Source organism: Equus quagga, chromosome 8 (genome assembly GCF_021613505.1).
Source record: "Equus quagga isolate Etosha38 chromosome 8, UCLA_HA_Equagga_1.0, whole genome shotgun sequence".
NCBI lineage: Eukaryota > Metazoa > Chordata > Mammalia > Perissodactyla > Equidae > Equus > Equus quagga.
Window position 1 is genome coordinate 114,078,593 of NC_060274.1, and position 18,802 is coordinate 114,097,394.

Genomic DNA, 18,802 nt, shown 5'->3' on the forward strand with positions numbered 1-18,802 from the left:
TATTTTTAGGTCATGGATGCTTTCTCCAGAAAACTGTGCACACACACAAAGATTTTTATATAAAATTTCAAAGAATTCACAGATCTCCTGAAGCCTATCCATGACTTAATAATCTCTACTCAAGACTATTTTCTACAGGTCTCTGGACCATACCTTTTCTAAATCTCAGGGGTTTACCAATGCCAGGGTAAAACAGGATTCATGCAGTCACCACTCCCGTTGTGCAGAATAAATAAGATACTCTGACTATACCTTCAGTCTATCAGAACTTATACTTAATTTTCAATAAGGATAAACAAATTTTTTAAAAGATGTACATTTTCTTTCAATGTAATAAGTGTAAAAAATTGACAAATTCCTATAGAAATTTTCCTTTCACCATTTCTTTAGCTTGTCCTCTACCGCCACCAATCTGTGGTTTAGGGAAGGGTTTATTTAAAATACCACCAATTCGTTGGAATTTATAATACATCCACTATATTGATCCTGAGGTAATAAGCCTTAAGTACCAGAGATCTTCAAAGTCAACATACACATATAGTTATGGTATAGTTTGATTTATCTGAATTAGTTTGATTCATGTCAGAGTTTTTGATTCATGTTACAGTCTCTTAAGAATTTCACCTCTTCCAGACTAAGGAATGGCAGAGTGGGAGAATGAGCTTGGGCTTAAAAGTGAGAGAGACTTTCGTCATGATCTAGTCTATCACTTATTTATGTAGGATAATGGTGAACTATTTAAACTCTCTGAGACTTAGTTTTCTTGCCAGTAGTAAGATAACAGTATCTACCACAGAGGACTGCCGGGAAAAATTTTTAAATGAACACAGAAGACACCAAATTTTTGTTCAACCCTCTTTTCACCTAAGTCTAAAGCTGAACATCTCCATTCCTTCAGTGGTGGCTTGTTTGATGGTGACTTACCTTGAGTGATCTGGACATCCTATATCTGTCCCCCAAATTCTTATAGGTAGGCCTACTCAATGTTTTGGGCACAGCAGCCCATCTAGCTACTTTATTCCTTTCAGTCTTCAGTTGGTGCACAAGTGGTGTTTCAACTTAAATGAAGGTATTTTGAAGCCCGAAAATTAAAAATAAAATATCCAGTTCTTAAGCATCACTACTGCATAGCTTCTTCACTCCCCATTCTCAAAATTTGTATCCAGCATTTCAAAGTAACTTATTAATATAGAAAAAAAGCACATCTATAGTCAATACTCAATCTGACATACTCTCAAATTCATAATAATGGAGGGGGAAAGCAAATGACACATTTCTTTTAGAATTTATTATTCACTTAAGTGAGATAGGAATAAGACTTATTACAGGAAATTTCACTTACTAACATACATGTGTATCAGGGGGCCATGTCAGGGTTCAGTGAGGATTAGGAGCTATGGCAATCTTAATATTTGTACTCTGACTTAATTAAAAATTTTTAAAAACTACATTTTAAGCTCAGTACCAATCTACAAGGTTCCAGGTTTTGCTTTCCTACAACTCTTGTAAAACTGCTACTTATCACATAGGAATGCCAAGAAAAGATAAAAGGAACCATTCTTTTTCTTTTTACCCTAGGAAGTTTAATTCTCAACTTATCTTGAATAAGCAAAACTTATCTTTTGAGTAGAACCATGCAGAGAGTCAGTCATATTGCTCATCATTTTAACTTAAGTCTTCTCTGTGGGAAAAAGAAAACTTAGCTACAAATTCATTCCTACCACTGTAGCCTGTATGGTAGCAATGTGGAAATGGAGACCAAAGCAGACCTTCAGTATTACTGCCAGTCAGTCGAACTTACTCTCTAGCAGGGGCTGGTGCAGAAAGCAAGCAAGCTCTATGAGCTTGCCAAAAAGACAGCTCTCCATAACTTGGGCCATCAATTGCCATTAACGAATTTCGAGGATCTGCATTAAACAAACAGAAAACAACCCCTCCGCCCAAAAACTTTCCTATATCATGTACTTATGCAAAGCGTTAAGTATCCATGTCAAAATTTATTAAGGTCCAACTGAGGTTCAGTAGCACTGGCTTGGGCAAAGTTATTAAACGAGTACACTGTTTTAAATCCCCGTTTCTTCCTTTTCTTCTCTACAACTTGTAGCTCCTACAACACTCCACACCTGCTATTGCAACAGTTATGAATGTACTCTGACTATACTTTACATAAGGGCAAAGCCAGTAAAATACTAGTAAATCTATTAACAACTGATCACAAAAAATAAGTTAAATAAAAGCTAAATACTTGTTATAAACGCCAAAAAGATATTTGGTAAATTCCAATTTTCCCTTCCAATCTAAAGAAGAAAGCTCAGCAAATTAGAAATAACAAGGTATTTTCATGCTGTGATTTAAAATATTTATCTCAAATAAATGGTCAAAATCATACTTAAGAGTGAATAAAACACTGGAGATATCCCTATAAGAGCGAAGAATGAGACAAGGATGCCAGCTAGCATCGTTTTCTAATACTGTTCTTTAATTTTTAGCCTAGGGGGATTATCAAAACAGGAAGAGGTGGTAATGGGAGATTCAATACAACAAACAGGAAAAAGACACACACACAAAAATCTTTCCTAAGAAACACAAAAGACTTAATAGAGATACCATGCTAATGGTTGAGAGGAGTCAATGTTATAACGTAGAATATAAATTCTTCCAAATTTGATTTATAAATCCAAGTATTTTCAAACACAAATAGACTGGTCAACTAATAGGAGAAAGATCTATATACTGCACATTACACTTAAATACACCAGTAAAACATGGCAAACAGATATGAATTCACACTGCATAAAAAGCATACTGTAGGGGGCCGGCCCAGTGGTGTAGTGGTTAAGTTCGCGTGCTCCACTTCAGCAGCCAGGGGTTCACCAGTTCGGATCCTGGGCACAGACCTACAAACCACTCATCAGGCCATGCTGTGATGGCATCCCACATAGAAGAACTAGAAGGACTTACAACTGGGATATACAACTATGTACTGGGGCTTTGGAGGGGGAAATATAAAAAAAACAAGGAGGATTGGCAAAAGATGTTAGCTCAGGGCCAATTTTCCTCATCAAAATAAAAGCATATCTTAAAAAAAAGTTCACTCTTTTAACCAAATACAAATTAAAACGAGACAGATTTTTGTTTACCAAGTTGGCAAATGTACAGAAAAAAATACTCAATTGAAGGAAATAGGGACTCATAATCTTTGACTCAGCAGTTCTACTTCTAAGAATATCAAAGCTACAATCAAAATGTTTATCAAAAAAAAGTTCATCACAGTGTTATAAATAAAAGCACCAAAATGAAAATAACATCATATACACCAGCAGGAGACTGATTTAATAAATTTGAAATTCATATATAACAATACTATGCAGCCATAAACAATTATGTTTTCATGACATGGGAAAATATTTATAATAATGAGTATTAAGTTTTAAAAGGTAACAAACCAACATATTTTGTGTAAATATACATTCAAAGGAAGGAGAAAGGACTACAAGGAAACACTCTCTACATGGAAAATACATCAAATCATTTTCCGTGAAAATGTCTGAGTACTGAGATCAACATACAATATTTACTTTCTTCTGAATGTTTTTATAAATTTTTCAAATTTCCTTGAATAAAAAAAATATTTTTTATATTCAAGAAATAACAAACATTATCTAAAAGAGATAATCTAAAATTTAAATTTCTGCTCTGAATTCTCTAGGAGCTACAAACCCAGATATGATTTTAATTAGAACATTTTTAATGAGAACAATGATGTGCATAAATGTTAAAAGCATCTGAAATAAATTTTTACTACAATAACCCCATTCTTACACGAAGCACTACAGAGCTAGCAACCAAAGAGGTAAGTAATAGCATATGGTTCATAATAAAATAAACACAAAGGGTAGAGAGGGGTAGATACAAAAAGATCAAAGGAAAGGGCCAAAGCTTATCAATCCAAAAAGATATCTTTTGGACTTAGCTTTTATTGTTAGTTTTGATATAAACAAATTTCAAAGTTTATTACATAGTAATTTTATGTTTTGCTCTGTGGCCTCTTTTATATATATTTTTATATACGCATGTACATATGTGTGTTTATAAACAAGAAGCACTTGAATGTGAATAGTCTTTATAAATAATCTTTACTATTAAAGTGAATAAACTTAAAGACTTTAAGAATTCAAATACAAGAATATGTTTTTAAAGAAATGACTGTGACAACAATTCATGTAATTATTATTAACTATATTTGAAAATGGCCTTTACATTACTTTAGTGCTAAATAGACATTGGACTATAACATGTAACACTCAGACAATTAAAACATCAAACAAATGTAAATTTGGAATAAATTTTTTAAAAAGAAAATCAACATAACTAAATTAATTACAGTTATTTACTTTAAACGAATTCATTTTATAAAAGTTAAACTTACCAAGTTTAAAAAATAATGAACAAAGAGCCTAACACATCAAACTTAAGGAACATTCTGCATAGAGTACAACCTCAAAATCATTGTTTTTATTAATCATACCATTTTCTGACAGACCATAACCCAAATACAATCCAAGATGTCAAGATCACCACATCAGAATGAGACTCAGCACTTAAGACCATAAATTTGTTTAAACATTGACACAATATAGATCTACTCAAAAGCAAGTTATTTCCTAAGATGAATAAGATTCTGAATACGGGATACCCTCCTCACTCAGAGGATACAAGACTTTAGTGACCCCTAAGACTAGACAACCATGAATATTTGTGTCCCCGACACACAATGCTTCAGATAACTCTCACTCTCCCTTTTACATTTTTTTTCCCCTTATTATTTCAGGGGGGAACTTCAATCAGGTGACAAAAGCCGTTTAATAACCAACATCCCTTAACTTCCTTTTTATCAACAAGGGTATTCCCAGGGCTCAGGGAAGTCTGCAAATCAATGCAAAGGGGAAGGCATCAAGAAGCACATCTGAAGTATTAGCAGGGAGCAGCAGGCAGCAAATATTCAAACCCAGAAATATTGACTCAACATTTCCTATATAGTGCAACAATTCTGCATAAATGATAGACATTGTCAAGAAGGATTCTGCCTGAAAAAGACGTAGAAAGAAAAGAGAAGATCGACAGACATGAAGGTAAGGTGTCTGATTAAACTAATATTGGTACTTACGTATCATACCTCTGCAGTGGCGTCACTTTGTTCTTATTCTTATCAACTGAACCCGTAGATAGTTGAAGAAAATTGGGGTTTAATTTATATAATTCTTGAAGTAGCTTCTGTTCATACTCTTGGTGTTTACCCGCCTAATGGAAGAACAAATTAAAACTGCAGTGGGGTTCACCAAATGGCTGGAATAAAATACTGAATTACTTTCTGAATTATTAAAGATATTCTAACAAAACATGTAAGGGTTTTTCATGATGTCGGAGAAACCTGTGAGGATGATGTCACAAAATTTCTAGACCAATGAAAGTTCTTTCAACAAAACTATATGACATATATTCCATTAATTAAGGCATTTCATCAACCACTGAATTTTATGAAGATCACTGAAAATCAATTTCTTTCTTTTTAGAGATTAAAAGTTTTATGTTTTTACATAAAATTTAAAGTATTTTAAACTCTAGACCAAAGGTTGGTCATTTACAGCCAGTCACTTTATTTTTGTAAAGAAAGTTTTATTGGAACAGTCACGCTCATTCACCTATGAATTGTCTATTACTTATGAGTTGTCCGTGGCTGCTTTCATGCTATAACCGTAGAGCTGAATAGCTGCTACAGAGACCATGTGGCCCAGAAAGCCTAAAATATTTACTAACTGGCCTGTCACAGAAAAAGTTTGCCAATCCCCGCTATATACACAACAAAGAGAACTCTGTATTTACTGTAGTTGGCAGCTGTATCTTAGAAGGCAATGTTATAACCATTATGGGAGAAATCAGGCAAAGACTGACAGATTGACTATGGAAACTAGTCATATACAAAAATGTTACTTTGAATGACTTAAAATGAAATTACTTTGAATAACTTTTTACTGTTTCCATGTATATGATGACTGGAATGACATTTTTACTTACCTTCAGGATTGTTAATTATTTTACAAGTGTAGTCTGAATAAATGTTATGGGAAAATCAAAACCAGAACAGAACAGATCGAAACAAAAATAAAACAAAAAAAAACAAGTGCATGCGATATCATCTAATAGAGAATAATTGTATCATATATACAGCATGATGCATCGTTCCCTGTTCTGAGAGGGCTCTTGCCTGTTTCAGTTGGATCTATAAATATTTCACATGGTACCAAATTTTGAGATATACAGTAACACAGAAAGATCTCCTGATTTTTGCCATGATACAATTTGTTCAAATTTCCTTTCTACATTGAGAAAGTGTTTGAACAAAGAAACCCCTTTTCAAAGTATATCTTGGGTAAAGAAGAGCAAGATGAATTCAGGACAATGATGTGAAACAAATTTTAAATTATTAAGAAAAAATACCGTTAGATGTGGATTTTACATCTTTAAAACATGAAAAGCCTTGAAAATACTTTCTGCAATCAATACTTCAGGAGATATTATGGCTTTCATTAGCCACAAAGAGCTCAAATTGATATTCAAGTGATTCTACAGGGGCAGTTCATAGAGACAGGTTAAATCCCATTACAATAAAGTTCTGAGGGACTGTACATCTATTTTCTTTTACTGTTCCATAATACTCAAAATGAGATCAAGTGGGGTTCACAAATTCTTTGAGATTTTCATCGTAATTAGTACCCAAGAGTAAAGCTAGCCAAAATTCAGTTTGAAATGGTTCAACCTTAGATTTCATCCAAGAGAATCATTGAAAAAAAAAGATAAAATCAAGAAGCATTTATTGGACAAGCTTTAAGAAAGAAGTCATCCATCTCCATTAAATGTCACAGAGACCTTATTTTAACAGTTTTTGGATCATAAAGACAACACTGTTAAGAAATTTTTAATCTGTGGAACTCCAAGTCAAAAAAAAGGTAATATTTCATTTAAAGGAGCCCCTATAAGATTTTCTCCAGTCAGAACTGGAGAATGAAAGATAGCAATCAATGCCCCCCATCTTCTAAATAAGTATTCCTGCAAAAGTCCAACCAACAATCTGAGGTCCTCATCTATGTTAGGGAAGCACAGCACTGTGCTTTGGTATTATCCTCATTTAGTATGTCATATGGTCAACATTTTTACTTAGAAAGGCATGGTTATTCTTAAAAAAGAAAGGGGACAAGAGGAAATGTTAAAAAGAACATATGAGGCCCAGGGTTTTGCTGGTTTGGATCCCAGGCATGGACATGACATCGCTCATCAAGCCATGCTGAGGCGGTGTCCCACACAGCACAACAAGAAGGACCTACAAATAGAATATACAACTATGTACTCAGGGGCCTTGGGGAGAAGAAGAGGGAAAAGAAAAAAATAAAAAAGACTGGCAACAGATGTTAGCTCAGGTGCCAATCTTTCAAAAAACAAAAAAAGAACATATGATGATAAGCTTTCAATTCACCCTTTACAGGACACTGACTCAGTGGATGCTTTCATGGGGAGAATCAGTTTATAAAAATAATCTTAGTTTATCAGCAACATCTGACAGAAAATTATTTTTTATCATGCTGTCTCTAAAGAGTAGAGATTGGGGAGGGAAAAAAACCCTCATAATTACAGTATCCTGCTTAGCTTTCATTTTGCTGACATTCCCCTTAAAGCAGCATTTCTCAAAATGCTTTCCTTGGTCAGTTAAGTTCTGCTTATACATTCCTCCCATGTATTAACATATTAAAGACTCTGAGAAGTCCTGCAGGGGAAAAAACCTATTAATCTAGCATTTTCAAACTTAGTGGATCACAGACCCATTTTTATTATTATAATATCCTGCAGAACTGACATTCCATGAAACACTGCTTGGGAAATGCTACTTTAAAGTAATACCAGTTTTAAAAAAATAAAATCCCTAGTTTTTGCCTGTGCAATTTTAACTTAGAAAAACACTTCCTTTTCTCAAAGTTGACAATTCACATTACTTTACTACCTGCATTTCCTCTTTTGTGAAGCTGGCTGCCTCATCCCCCAATTCGTGTAGATACATGCAGTCAGGTTTTGGACACTGCATATTCTTTAAGAAGTAACTGCAGTATTTTGTTGTACCTAGAGATGCCTGTAGGAAGAGAAAGGGAGGGGGGAAAAAAGACTCAAAATGTGAACTAACACCACAATGAGAATTTCCATGTTTCGCATTTTCACTTCATCTAAAACGAGGCACACACATGAGAAAACAAGAAGTATGGCTGTGACTACTAGAGAACTAAACTATTACTAGCAGGATTTATTATTAAAGATGATGCTCAATTGGAAGAACTAAAGAAAACATCTCAGTCTATCGTTTCCAGAACTTGAGCATCCAAATCTTCTTCCCTAGAGATCAGAAGAGAAGACAGATAAAATCTGTTCCATGTTATAAGTGATTAGGCACATAAGAAGGCAAATTCCTGTTTCTAATTATGCCATCCTCCTTCCATTTACATAAAGCATTGCTTGCTGGGATCCTTCACTCAAACCCAAATTGATCAAAATCCAAATATTTAAGAACAATAAATCAGAACCACTACCTATTTCTGAAAAGAATAGTAATAGATTCATTTACACAGAATAAAATATGTATAAATATAGGAGATTTTTAAGGATTATCCCCTAGTAACATGTTTATTTCTACCTGGCAAATAGGACCCTATATAAGTCAGCAGTAAACAAATTAGCTGTCATAGGTTGGTATGGATGACTAACAAGCAATCTTCAAACAGACCTCTTCCAAATGGAATATGTAAATGCTATGTTCTCCTCCACTTACTAGATTTTATCCATTTCTTCTTAAAAAAAAAAAAAAGAAAACCAAGATGACCATATTACCTTAAGTGTTCTGCCATCTACCACCACATTGTTGACACACTGTATGGCTCTGAGAGCATCTTCTGACCGGATATAGGTTACATAAGCACTGGCACTTGGACCCTAAAATGAAAACCCACTGTTACTACTTTCAAATTCAACAAAAACTTTAAAAAATTATCTTGCAACCTGCCTAGGGAATTCTAAAGGCCTTTACTACTACTATCAATAATAATAATGACAATAATTAGAAGTAGTAGTAGCTTTGACTAAACCATATTATTTTAAAACAATCATACTTAATGAATTTTATCTGATTTTAAGCAGATTAAAATATATACGAATAAAATATCTTCTTTGGCTTGGCTTTTTTTTAAAGCCATTTGACAGGTTTGTCAAGGTTATAAAAGACTTTTAAACTTAGATTTAAAAATGTAAGATCTGAAGACACAGTGTCAAACTATATTCTCCCGAAAACAAATGCAATCTGCAAGAGTATTTTATCTGCTATTACCAGCACAGCAAAAATGCTCTATTAGTATTTTCAGATATTGAAAATTTGTTAAATAAAAATCATTATCTGGACTGCCTAACCATAGAATCAACTCCCTCTCCCCTTCAAACCATCACTATATCTTTGTTTTACTATTTCCATCAATCCACTAGTAAGTCCTAGAAGGGTCAAATGAACACCAAAAGTTCCCCCACCTCATCAAAAGAGGTCACTACAATGGCTTAAGGCCTGAACCTCAAGCTTTCTAATGAAAGAAAGCAAATTTTCCTTCAAAACTGCTCAGGTCAAGCCTAGACCATAGGAAGGAAAGGAAAAATCTCTATAATTAGTTACCTGTGAGCCTGCATATGATGTGCTATTATTTATGACAACTTTATGTATTTTACCAAACTTCCCAAAATATTCTGGTCGTTTTAAAACCTACAAAAGAAGAAAAAATAAGGTATAAACTGTCCTCATTTTCATCAATTTTATCCTTATAATGGAGACATAAATCATCCCTCCTTAGTGAAAGGAAAATAATTTTTAATGTTTTCTAATAAATGTGACTACTTTCTAGTCACAATTTGTGTGGTGAACCTAAAGGAAATAATCAACAGAGTCCAAAAGCTGTTCTTTTTTTTTAATGTGATTTTTTCAATTGAGTTCATAACAGTTTACAACATGGTGAAATTTCAGTTGTACATTATTATTTGTCAGACACCATATAAATGTGCCCCTTCACCCCTTGTGCACATCTCCCATCTCCCTTCCCCTCTGGTAACCACTAAACTGTTCTCTTTGTCCCTGTGTTAGTTTATCTTCCACATATGACTAAAATGATCCAGTGTTTGTCTTTCTCTGTCTGGCATATTTCGCTTAACATAATACTCTTAAGCTCCATCCATATTGTTGAGAATGAGATGATTTTGTCCTCTTTTATGGCTGAGTAGTATTCCATTATATATACACAGGACATCTTCCTCATCTAATCATCAGTCAATGGGCATTTGGGTTGCTTCCACTTCTTGGCTATAGTAAATAATGCTGGAATGAACACAAGGGTGCATAAGTCTCTCTGAATTGCTGATTTCAAGTTCTTTGGATAAACAGCCAGTACTGGGATAGCTGGATCATATGGTATTTCTATTTTTTAATTTTTTAAGAAATCCCCATACTGTTTTCCATAGCAGCTGCACCAGTTTGCATTTCCACCAGCAGTGTATGAGGGTTCTCTTTTTTCCACACCTTCTATAGAACTTTTTATGTTTTGTCTTGGTGATAACGGCCATTTTAATGGGTATAAGGTGGTATCTTAGTGTAGTTTTGATTTGCATTTCCCTGATGATTAGTGATGTTGAACATCTTTTCATGTGCGTATTCACCATCAGTATATCCTCTTAGATAAATGTCTGTTCATATCCACTGCCCATTTTTTGATCGAGTTGTTTTTTGCTGTTAGGAAGTGTGAGCTCTTCAGATACTTGGAGAGTAACCCCTTGTAGGATATATGATTTACAAATATTTTCTCCCAGTCAGTGGGTTGTCTTTCTGTTTTGTTCCTGGTTTCCTTTGCCATGCAGAAGCTCTTTAGTCTGATGAAGTGCCATTCTTTATTTTTCCTTTTGTTTCCCTCAACCGAGCAGACAGGGTATTCGAAAAGATCCTTCTAAGACTAATGTCAAAGGCTATACTGCCTACATTTTCTTCTAGGAGTTTTATGGTTTCAAGTCTTTGATACATTTCGAGTTACTTTTTATGTACGGTGAAAGATAATGGTCTACTTTCATTCTTTTGAATGTAGGCCATCCAGTTTTCCCAACACCATTTACTGAAGAGACTTTCCTTTCTCTGTTGTATGTTTGTAGCTCCTTTGTGAAAGATTAGCTGTCTGTAGATGCATGGTTTTACTTCTTGGCTTTCAATTCTGTTCCGTTAATCTGTGTCTCTCTTTTTGTATCAGTACCATGCTGTTTTGATTACTATAGCTTTGTAGTATATTCTGAAGTCAGGGATTGTAAAGCCTCCAGCTTTGTTCTTTTTTCTCAGGATAACTTTAGGTATTTGAGGTCTTTTGTTTCCCCATATCAATTTCAGGATGCTTTGTTCTTTTTCCATGAAGAATGACATTGGGATTCTGATTGGGATTGCACTGAATCTATAGATTGCTTTAGACAGTATGGACATTTTCACTATATTTATTCTTCCAATCCATGTGCATAGGATATCTTTCCATTTCTTTATGCCATCATTGATTTCTTTCAATAATGTCTTATAGTTTTCATTGTATAGGTCTTTCACCTCCTTGGTTAAATTTATTCCTAGATATTTTATTCATTTTCTTGTGATTGTAAATGAGATTGTATTCTTGAGTTCTCGTTCTGTTAGTTCATTATTGGAGTATGTAAATGCCACTGATTTTTGAAGTTGACTTTGTACCCTGCAAATCTGCTGTAGTTGTTAATTTCTAATAGTTTTCTGACACATTCTTTAGGGTTTTCTATATTTACAATCATGTCGTCTGCAAACAGTGAAAGTCTTACTTCTTCCTTTCCAATTTGGATTCCTTTTACTTCTTTTTCTTGCCTAATTGCTCTGGCCAAAATCTCCAGTATTTGAGAGTGGGCATGCTTGTCTTGTAACTGTTCTCAGAGGGATGGCTTTTTGTTTTTCCCCATTGAGTATGATGTTGGCTGTGAGTGTGTCATATTTGGCCATTAGTATGTTGAGGTGCTTTCCTTTTATACGTATTTTATTCAGAGTTTTTATCATAAATGGATGTTAGATCTTGTCAAATGCCTTCTCAGCATCTATTGAGACAATCATGTAGTTTCTATTCCTCATTTTATTAAGATGGTGTATCACACTGATTTGCAGATGTTGAACTATCCCTGCATCCCTAGTATAAATGCCACTTGATCATGGTGTATGATCTTTTTAATATATTGCTGTATTCAGTTTGCTGATATTTTGTTGAGGATCTATGTTCATCAGCAATACTGGCCTGTAATATTCCTTCTTTGTGTTGTCCTTCTCTGGCTTTGGGATTATGGTGATGTTGGCCTCATAAAAGGTGTTATGAAATGTTCCATCTTCTTCAACTATTTGGAATAGTTTGAGAAGGATAGGTATTAAATCTTCTTTGAAGTTTTTTTGTGGGTTTTTCAGGGTTTTTTTTTAAGATGTTATTTTTCCTTTTTCGCCCCAAAGCCCCCTGGTACGTAGCTGTGTATTTTTAGTTGTGGGTCCTTCTAGTTGTGGCATGTTGGATGCTGCCTCAGCATGGCTTGATGAGTGGTGCCATGTCCACACCTAGGATTTGAACTGACGAAATCCTCGGCCACCGAAGCGGAGTGCGTGAACTTAACCACTCAGCCACAGTGCCAGTGCCATCTCCTCTTTCATTTCTAATTTTATTTGTTTGAGTCTTCTATTTTTTTTCTTAGTCTGGCTAAGGATTTGTCAATTTTATTTATCTTCTCAAAGAAGCAGTTCTTTGTTTCTTTGGTCCTTTCTACTGTTGTTTGTTTATTTGTTTAAATTTCATTTATTTATGCTCTAATTTTTATTATTTCCCTCCTTCTGCTGACTTTGGGCTTTGTTCTTCTTTTTCTAATTCTGTTAGGTGTAGTTTAAGATTGCTTATTTGAGATTTTTCTCATTTGCTAAGGAAGGCCTGTATTGCTGTGAATTTCCTACTTAACACTGCTTTTGCTGCATCCCATGTGAGTTGGTATGGTGTATTTCCATTTTCATTTGTCTCCAGATATTTTTTGATTTCTCATTTAACTGCTTCAATGATCCACTGGTCGTTCAGTAGCATGTTTAGTCGCCACATATTTACTTTCCCAGCTTTTTTCCTTGTAGCTGATTTCTAGTTTCATAGCATTGTGGTCAGAAAAGATGCTTGATATGATTTCAATCTTCTTAAATTTATTGAGGCTTGCCTTGTTTCCCAACATATGATCTATCTTTGAGAATGTTCCATGTGCTCTTGAGAAGAATGTGTATTCTGTAGTTTTTGGATGGAGTGTTCTATATGTATCTATTAAGTCCATCTGGTCTAGTCCAAAGCTATTCTTTACTGACCCACTGAAGAGAAACCAGGACTCACTAAGTTCGGTACTATCTACTACATTCTAATATCTGCACCAATAACCTATGAGAACTTATCTTCACAGTATTCTTAAACACAAATCAGCTCAAATAGCCTAACGGCATTTTCATTAATAGATGATCCTTATAAGAAAATAATTCTCAAAACAATGATCAAAATTATTTTTTTTAAAGACAGAGATAGAAACTCGAGGACAGACATTAAGTAGAGAGAGTCATTACAAATCTATTACAGATAATACTTGATATATTAAAGCATTATCTATAAGCTATAAATTCCAAATATGGTAACAGAATGTTCCTCAACCTTCAAAGCCTTATGATTATCACTATTCTGTGTGTATGCATATATGTATTTATACACACACATACACATGCACATGCAGTTTTCTTATGCTTATCAATTTTATCATTTTCATTTACAATTTTACCAACTTTACTATTTCTCAACTGTCTCCTGGTTTTTTCCCTCTCTTTTCCTGGTTAATAACTTATGTGAGGTGATGGATGGAACAAGCTTTTTTGTGTACCTGTCAAATGTATGCAAAGTATTCTTTCAAAACAATCTTATTTGATAATACTCTCATACACAACTTAGCTAATATGTTCTGCATCTGACAGAATCAAAGCTTTGTGAAACAGTCTGTGGCAGGGGTGTCATTAATTCTTAGAAGTTTTCAACTTAACTAATATAAAGTAATTACTTTTACCATATTTTATTTTAGGTTCTTATAAGTATAGGGTTGTTACGTTGTCTACAGCTAATTTTAATGAATTAGAAGGTGAGGTGATTACACTAGTTTTCAATCATTTTTTCCACCCAAATCTCCTGAGGGATTTGATAGTTACAGCAGCGAAGGCAATGACCCTTGGGTTTTTCACAGCAGTCTCAGGAATGAGAGGTGGTAGAAAGAGCATATTTTGAAAAGTTTTCTGGTCAGTGGAGTGTGGAACTGCATTCAGTATTCCAGCTGGATGCACACCAACTCAGCAAAAGACCTCACAGCCAAAACAGCTGCTTCAAAAGGTTCAGGCTGATCACAGGTTGTGCTACATCAGCATCTCATATCACATCTGAGTTTAAGGCAGTAGTTCTTAATGAAGGTAGCATTCAAAAGGGCATTTTGGAAATTTGTGGGAGTTTTTACTAGGGGAGGATGTCAAAGTGACTGGGAGACACTGTGTGTGTCAGTGGATGGGAGCCAGGGCTAGCTTACAATACTCAGACTAGCACTGCACAACAAAGAATTGTCCTGCACAACTTTTGAATGTTCTACGAGACATTCATGTAGCTGAGAAGCTTGTTTATAATTAAGCGAACCTAGAAACAAATTCCGTATTATATATAAATATAAAGAAGTTTCCCACAGTTTTGACATACACTGAATTTACAGGAAGGGAAGACTACAAGTACTTTGTTTGAAATTTTACTAAGAGTTGTTTCAGAAAAATCATACCATTAGCATTTCACAGTACCTGAGTTGCCAATACACACACCTGTAACAATCTGCATTTGTAGTTGCCACATTCACAGTGATTCTACAGATGCAAGTATCTTACTATTTTATTACGTACTGAAAAATAGTACTTCACAAACTTAAATACACATACAAATCATTTAAGGACCTAGTTAAAATGCATATCTGGATCCAGTAGCTCTGAGGCAAGGCCTAAGAGTCTGCATAATAAGCTCCCAGGTGATACTAATGCTACTGGCCCAGAGGCCACACCCTAAGTATCAAGGTTCTAGAGTGTAGTACCTAAGTATTCACATGTAGAAATAGTCTTTTATAATTACTTTCATTTCTCCTTTATATATTTTTTCAAATTATGTATGTAGACAGACTATATTATCAAGAAGTTATTTCATGAAAGTCAAAGGGTATTATAAAATATTAGTTTAAAATAAAGTGGGTACTGGGTCTGATAAGGTTGAAGACCACTGGCTTCTAGAAATAGTTTCTGGCCAATATTTGGGTATAACATCTTCATAACAACAAAAGACTTGTATATAATTACACTGACATGTCACACTGCAGCCAGAATGGTATTTTCAAAGCACAAATCTAGCCTTGTCACTCTGTTCTTGAAAACAGTCAACAGCTTCCTATTGCCTTTAGGATAAGGTGAAAACTCCTTAGCCTGGTTAGAAAGCCCTTCATAATCTGTTACCACTTACCTCGCCAGCCTCATCTCTCACCACTGCACTCTCATCTTCCAGCCAAAGAAATTACTTGCAGACCAAGCTCTTTCTCATTCAGAAGCATTTGTATAGTTCCTGTGCCAGAAGCACCTTACCCCAAAGATAGCAGAGGAGTACGTACGTTCCACCTCACGGTCAGGTGCTATCTCTATGCCTCCACAGCACACAGCACTTCTCATAGTATACTGTTATTTTTGTAAATAAGCAGTGACTAACTTTTTATTGATATATGCTTAGTGTCTCACATAGTGCCTGGCACACTGTAGGTACTCAATAAATGCTTATTGAAAAATTAAACTGTCTTAGTACTGAACAAAGAGAATTACACAGATATAGAACACTGGTGGGCCTCAATGTATTAGCAAGTGGCCTATGGCTAATAAGAAATGGCCAGCCCCGGCAAAGGAAATTAAAATAATTTAAACTTTCTATATTAAGTTGAACATTCCAGATTCAGGCTAAACATAACAGTCGACTAGCGACATAGCATTCCAGTGAATAAAGAAAGTAAAGAGTATAGAGAGTAGGCAGAGCACCCCGCACATCACCACATTAGCCGTATATTCAATGTCATATATTTACTTCACAGTGAGTCAGCTTTAGTACCTACACAGACTATAAAAGGCCACGTGACAGGATTATAAATGCCCAATGGCATGCCTAATGTGTAAAATGTCTTACATATTCTTTGGGAACATAGTCAACTATTCATGGACACCACAGACAAAATGGAAAATTTCGTAAGCAGATGGAACAATGAATGGATAAATGGATAGATGGATGAACGACAGACCAAACATCAGTGTAAAACAGACTGGACAAGGAGCTTTAAGAACAGGGGCGTTTCTAGTCCTGGCCCTGCTATGAAATAGCTGTGAGATCCCGGGCAAGTCACTGGTTTCTTAGCAATTCTTAAAAAATCATTTCCCATTTTTTCCTAAGTTTTAATATTTTCAGAGGAATCCTGCAGTTAGGCAGGGTCAGCTGTTATTTCAAAATAAGATAAGCAAAAAGAAAAAATGTCAAGTCAACTTGAGAAAGAAAATAGAAGAGGACTTACCTCTGGGTCTGCTAGGCGCTGAGACAGACCTACAACAAAGACGAGGTTTTTCTGTACAACCCGTACACTAGCCAAATGTTTGCGATTTTCTGATATTTTCTGTTTTCTCTCATTTTGTTTCTGTTTTTTCTCATTCTTTATCCTTTGCAGTTCTTCCTGGGAGAGTGGTTTATAAACTGCTGGGTCTTCTGGATATGGCTTTAAGCATAAAGCAAACATAGAAATTAGCATTAAATAAACAGAAAAACTATATGAACAATTATCAAATTCCGGATGATGAGTATGCGGTGGTTACCTCTCCCTTTTTCTGAATCTTTTAATTGCTTAAAATATCTTTTACTTAGTAAAAGTTAAAGGTTAAATAAAATAGTTCTAAAATACTTCTTTTTTAGAGCTTAGCACAGACCACTTTTAGTGCTAAAACTTAAACCACAACCAAAGGTCCTAAAATCAAAAAACCAATCTTCGTTCTTCCCTACAGCGCCTAGCCCATAGTTTATCAAAAAATTACGTTTCTACGGTGATGTGTAAAAGGCAAAAAGTTTAGGTTCTCCTATCTAAATATGAATTTATGCATTACAATCAACAAATATTTAATAAAAACCTATGTGATACAAGATTAATGAATTACTTGTTCTTTAATACATTCCTAGTCTAAGAGGGACACAGACGGACAAATAAACAACAATACAGATACTCTGGCTCAGGAGTTTGAATTTCGTTTCAACACTTTATAGGCAAGTTAATTAAACTCTATGCCTCAGTATCCTCATAAGTAAACTGAAAATAATCTTGAAGGCTTGTGTAAAGATAAAACAACACTCATAAAGCAATTATTATTGTGACTGGCACACAGTAATCCCTCAATAAATACTAGCAATTACACTGTTGTAACTTTTTCCTTTCTTGTCATTACAATATTGTTTTTATTCCTACCGCTAATGCCAAGGCTACTAAATAAAAGCTGTGGACTCACACCACCTGGCTTTGAATCTTGGCTCACTCTTTACTATCTGAGAGACCTTGGCTAAGTTATGTGACTTGTCTCTCTCAGTCTTCTCTTCCATAAAATGAGAATCCCAGTACCTTATTCAGAAGGTTTCTGTGAGAGTTTAAAAAGATAATATACTTATAAAGTGACTAAAACTGTGTCCTACACATAAGCATTCAATAAGTCAGTTGTTATTACTATTAATAAAAATAGTTAATAAATGGAAGGTGGGACACATTAAATATATCTAAAACTGGATATGAAGAGATTCCGGAAGTGGGAACCACAATGGGTTGGGAAATTGTGCCTATCAGAACACAGGAGTGGGGACCAACAGAAATAATGCCATTAAAAAAAAAAAGTGGGAACAACGAAGAGTGAAGGGAGTATCCAAAAACCTGAATCCTTGCTATGCCTTTAATATAAAGTTATTTTCATCTTTTCATATGTAAGTAAAAAACAAAAACCTTCAAATTTGTGAACATACTCAGATTAATGCTGAAGGTAATTAAAGAAGTGAGATCTCCCTTTATGTTCCTCAACTTCTACTAACAATATCATAACATCTCCAAAAACCCTATTCTTAAATATTCAGGCATAACTCTTAGTGCTTCTGCAGGATGTAAGCACCCATACCATTCAATTCCCACATTAAAAACTCTAAATCTTCTAGCTAATTAATCCTATTTGGCATACTCCAATTTACTTGTGAGTAGGAGGCATACAGAACAGCTGACTCAGTGATTTTGCATAACCCTGAGGACTTTCTCAGGATCAAATATAAAGTTAGTATCACACATTTTAGAAGCTCAATAAAAATTTCCCAAATGAACACCAAACTACTCTCTAGAAGTGGAAATTTAGCAGTGCTAATTTTCTTTAAAAAATTCTTACTTCAAAATGTTTGTGTATCTTAATTTAACAAACCAAATGGTTAAAGATCTATTACACTAAGTTCATTCTTTAATCAATGATGTAACTTTCTCCATTAAAGTTTTCTCTCTCTCTCTCCTCCATTCATCTTTCTGTACC

General features: G+C 34.7%; 1 protein-coding gene across 7 annotated transcripts in view; it reads right to left on the bottom strand.

Annotated features, from left to right (window-relative positions):
- Positions 1-18,802, bottom strand: part of CNOT4 (CCR4-NOT transcription complex subunit 4) — a 137,473-nt gene that overhangs the window by 49,698 nt on the left and 68,973 nt on the right. For 4 of the 7 annotated variants that reach the window (XM_046669508.1, XM_046669505.1, XM_046669506.1 and 1 more), the window contains 5 exons: positions 16,780-16,977; positions 9,755-9,841; positions 8,929-9,030; positions 8,054-8,179; positions 5,168-5,301 (listed from right to left, as the gene is read on the bottom strand). In XM_046669508.1, coding sequence (XP_046525464.1) covers positions 5,168-5,301; positions 8,054-8,179; positions 8,929-9,030; positions 9,755-9,841; positions 16,780-16,977 — 647 coding nt within the window. The remainder of the gene's footprint in view (positions 1-5,167; positions 5,302-8,053; positions 8,180-8,928; positions 9,031-9,754; positions 9,842-16,779; positions 16,978-18,802) is intronic. The other 3 variants (XM_046669509.1, XM_046669507.1, XM_046669511.1) reach the window with 1 other exon arrangement.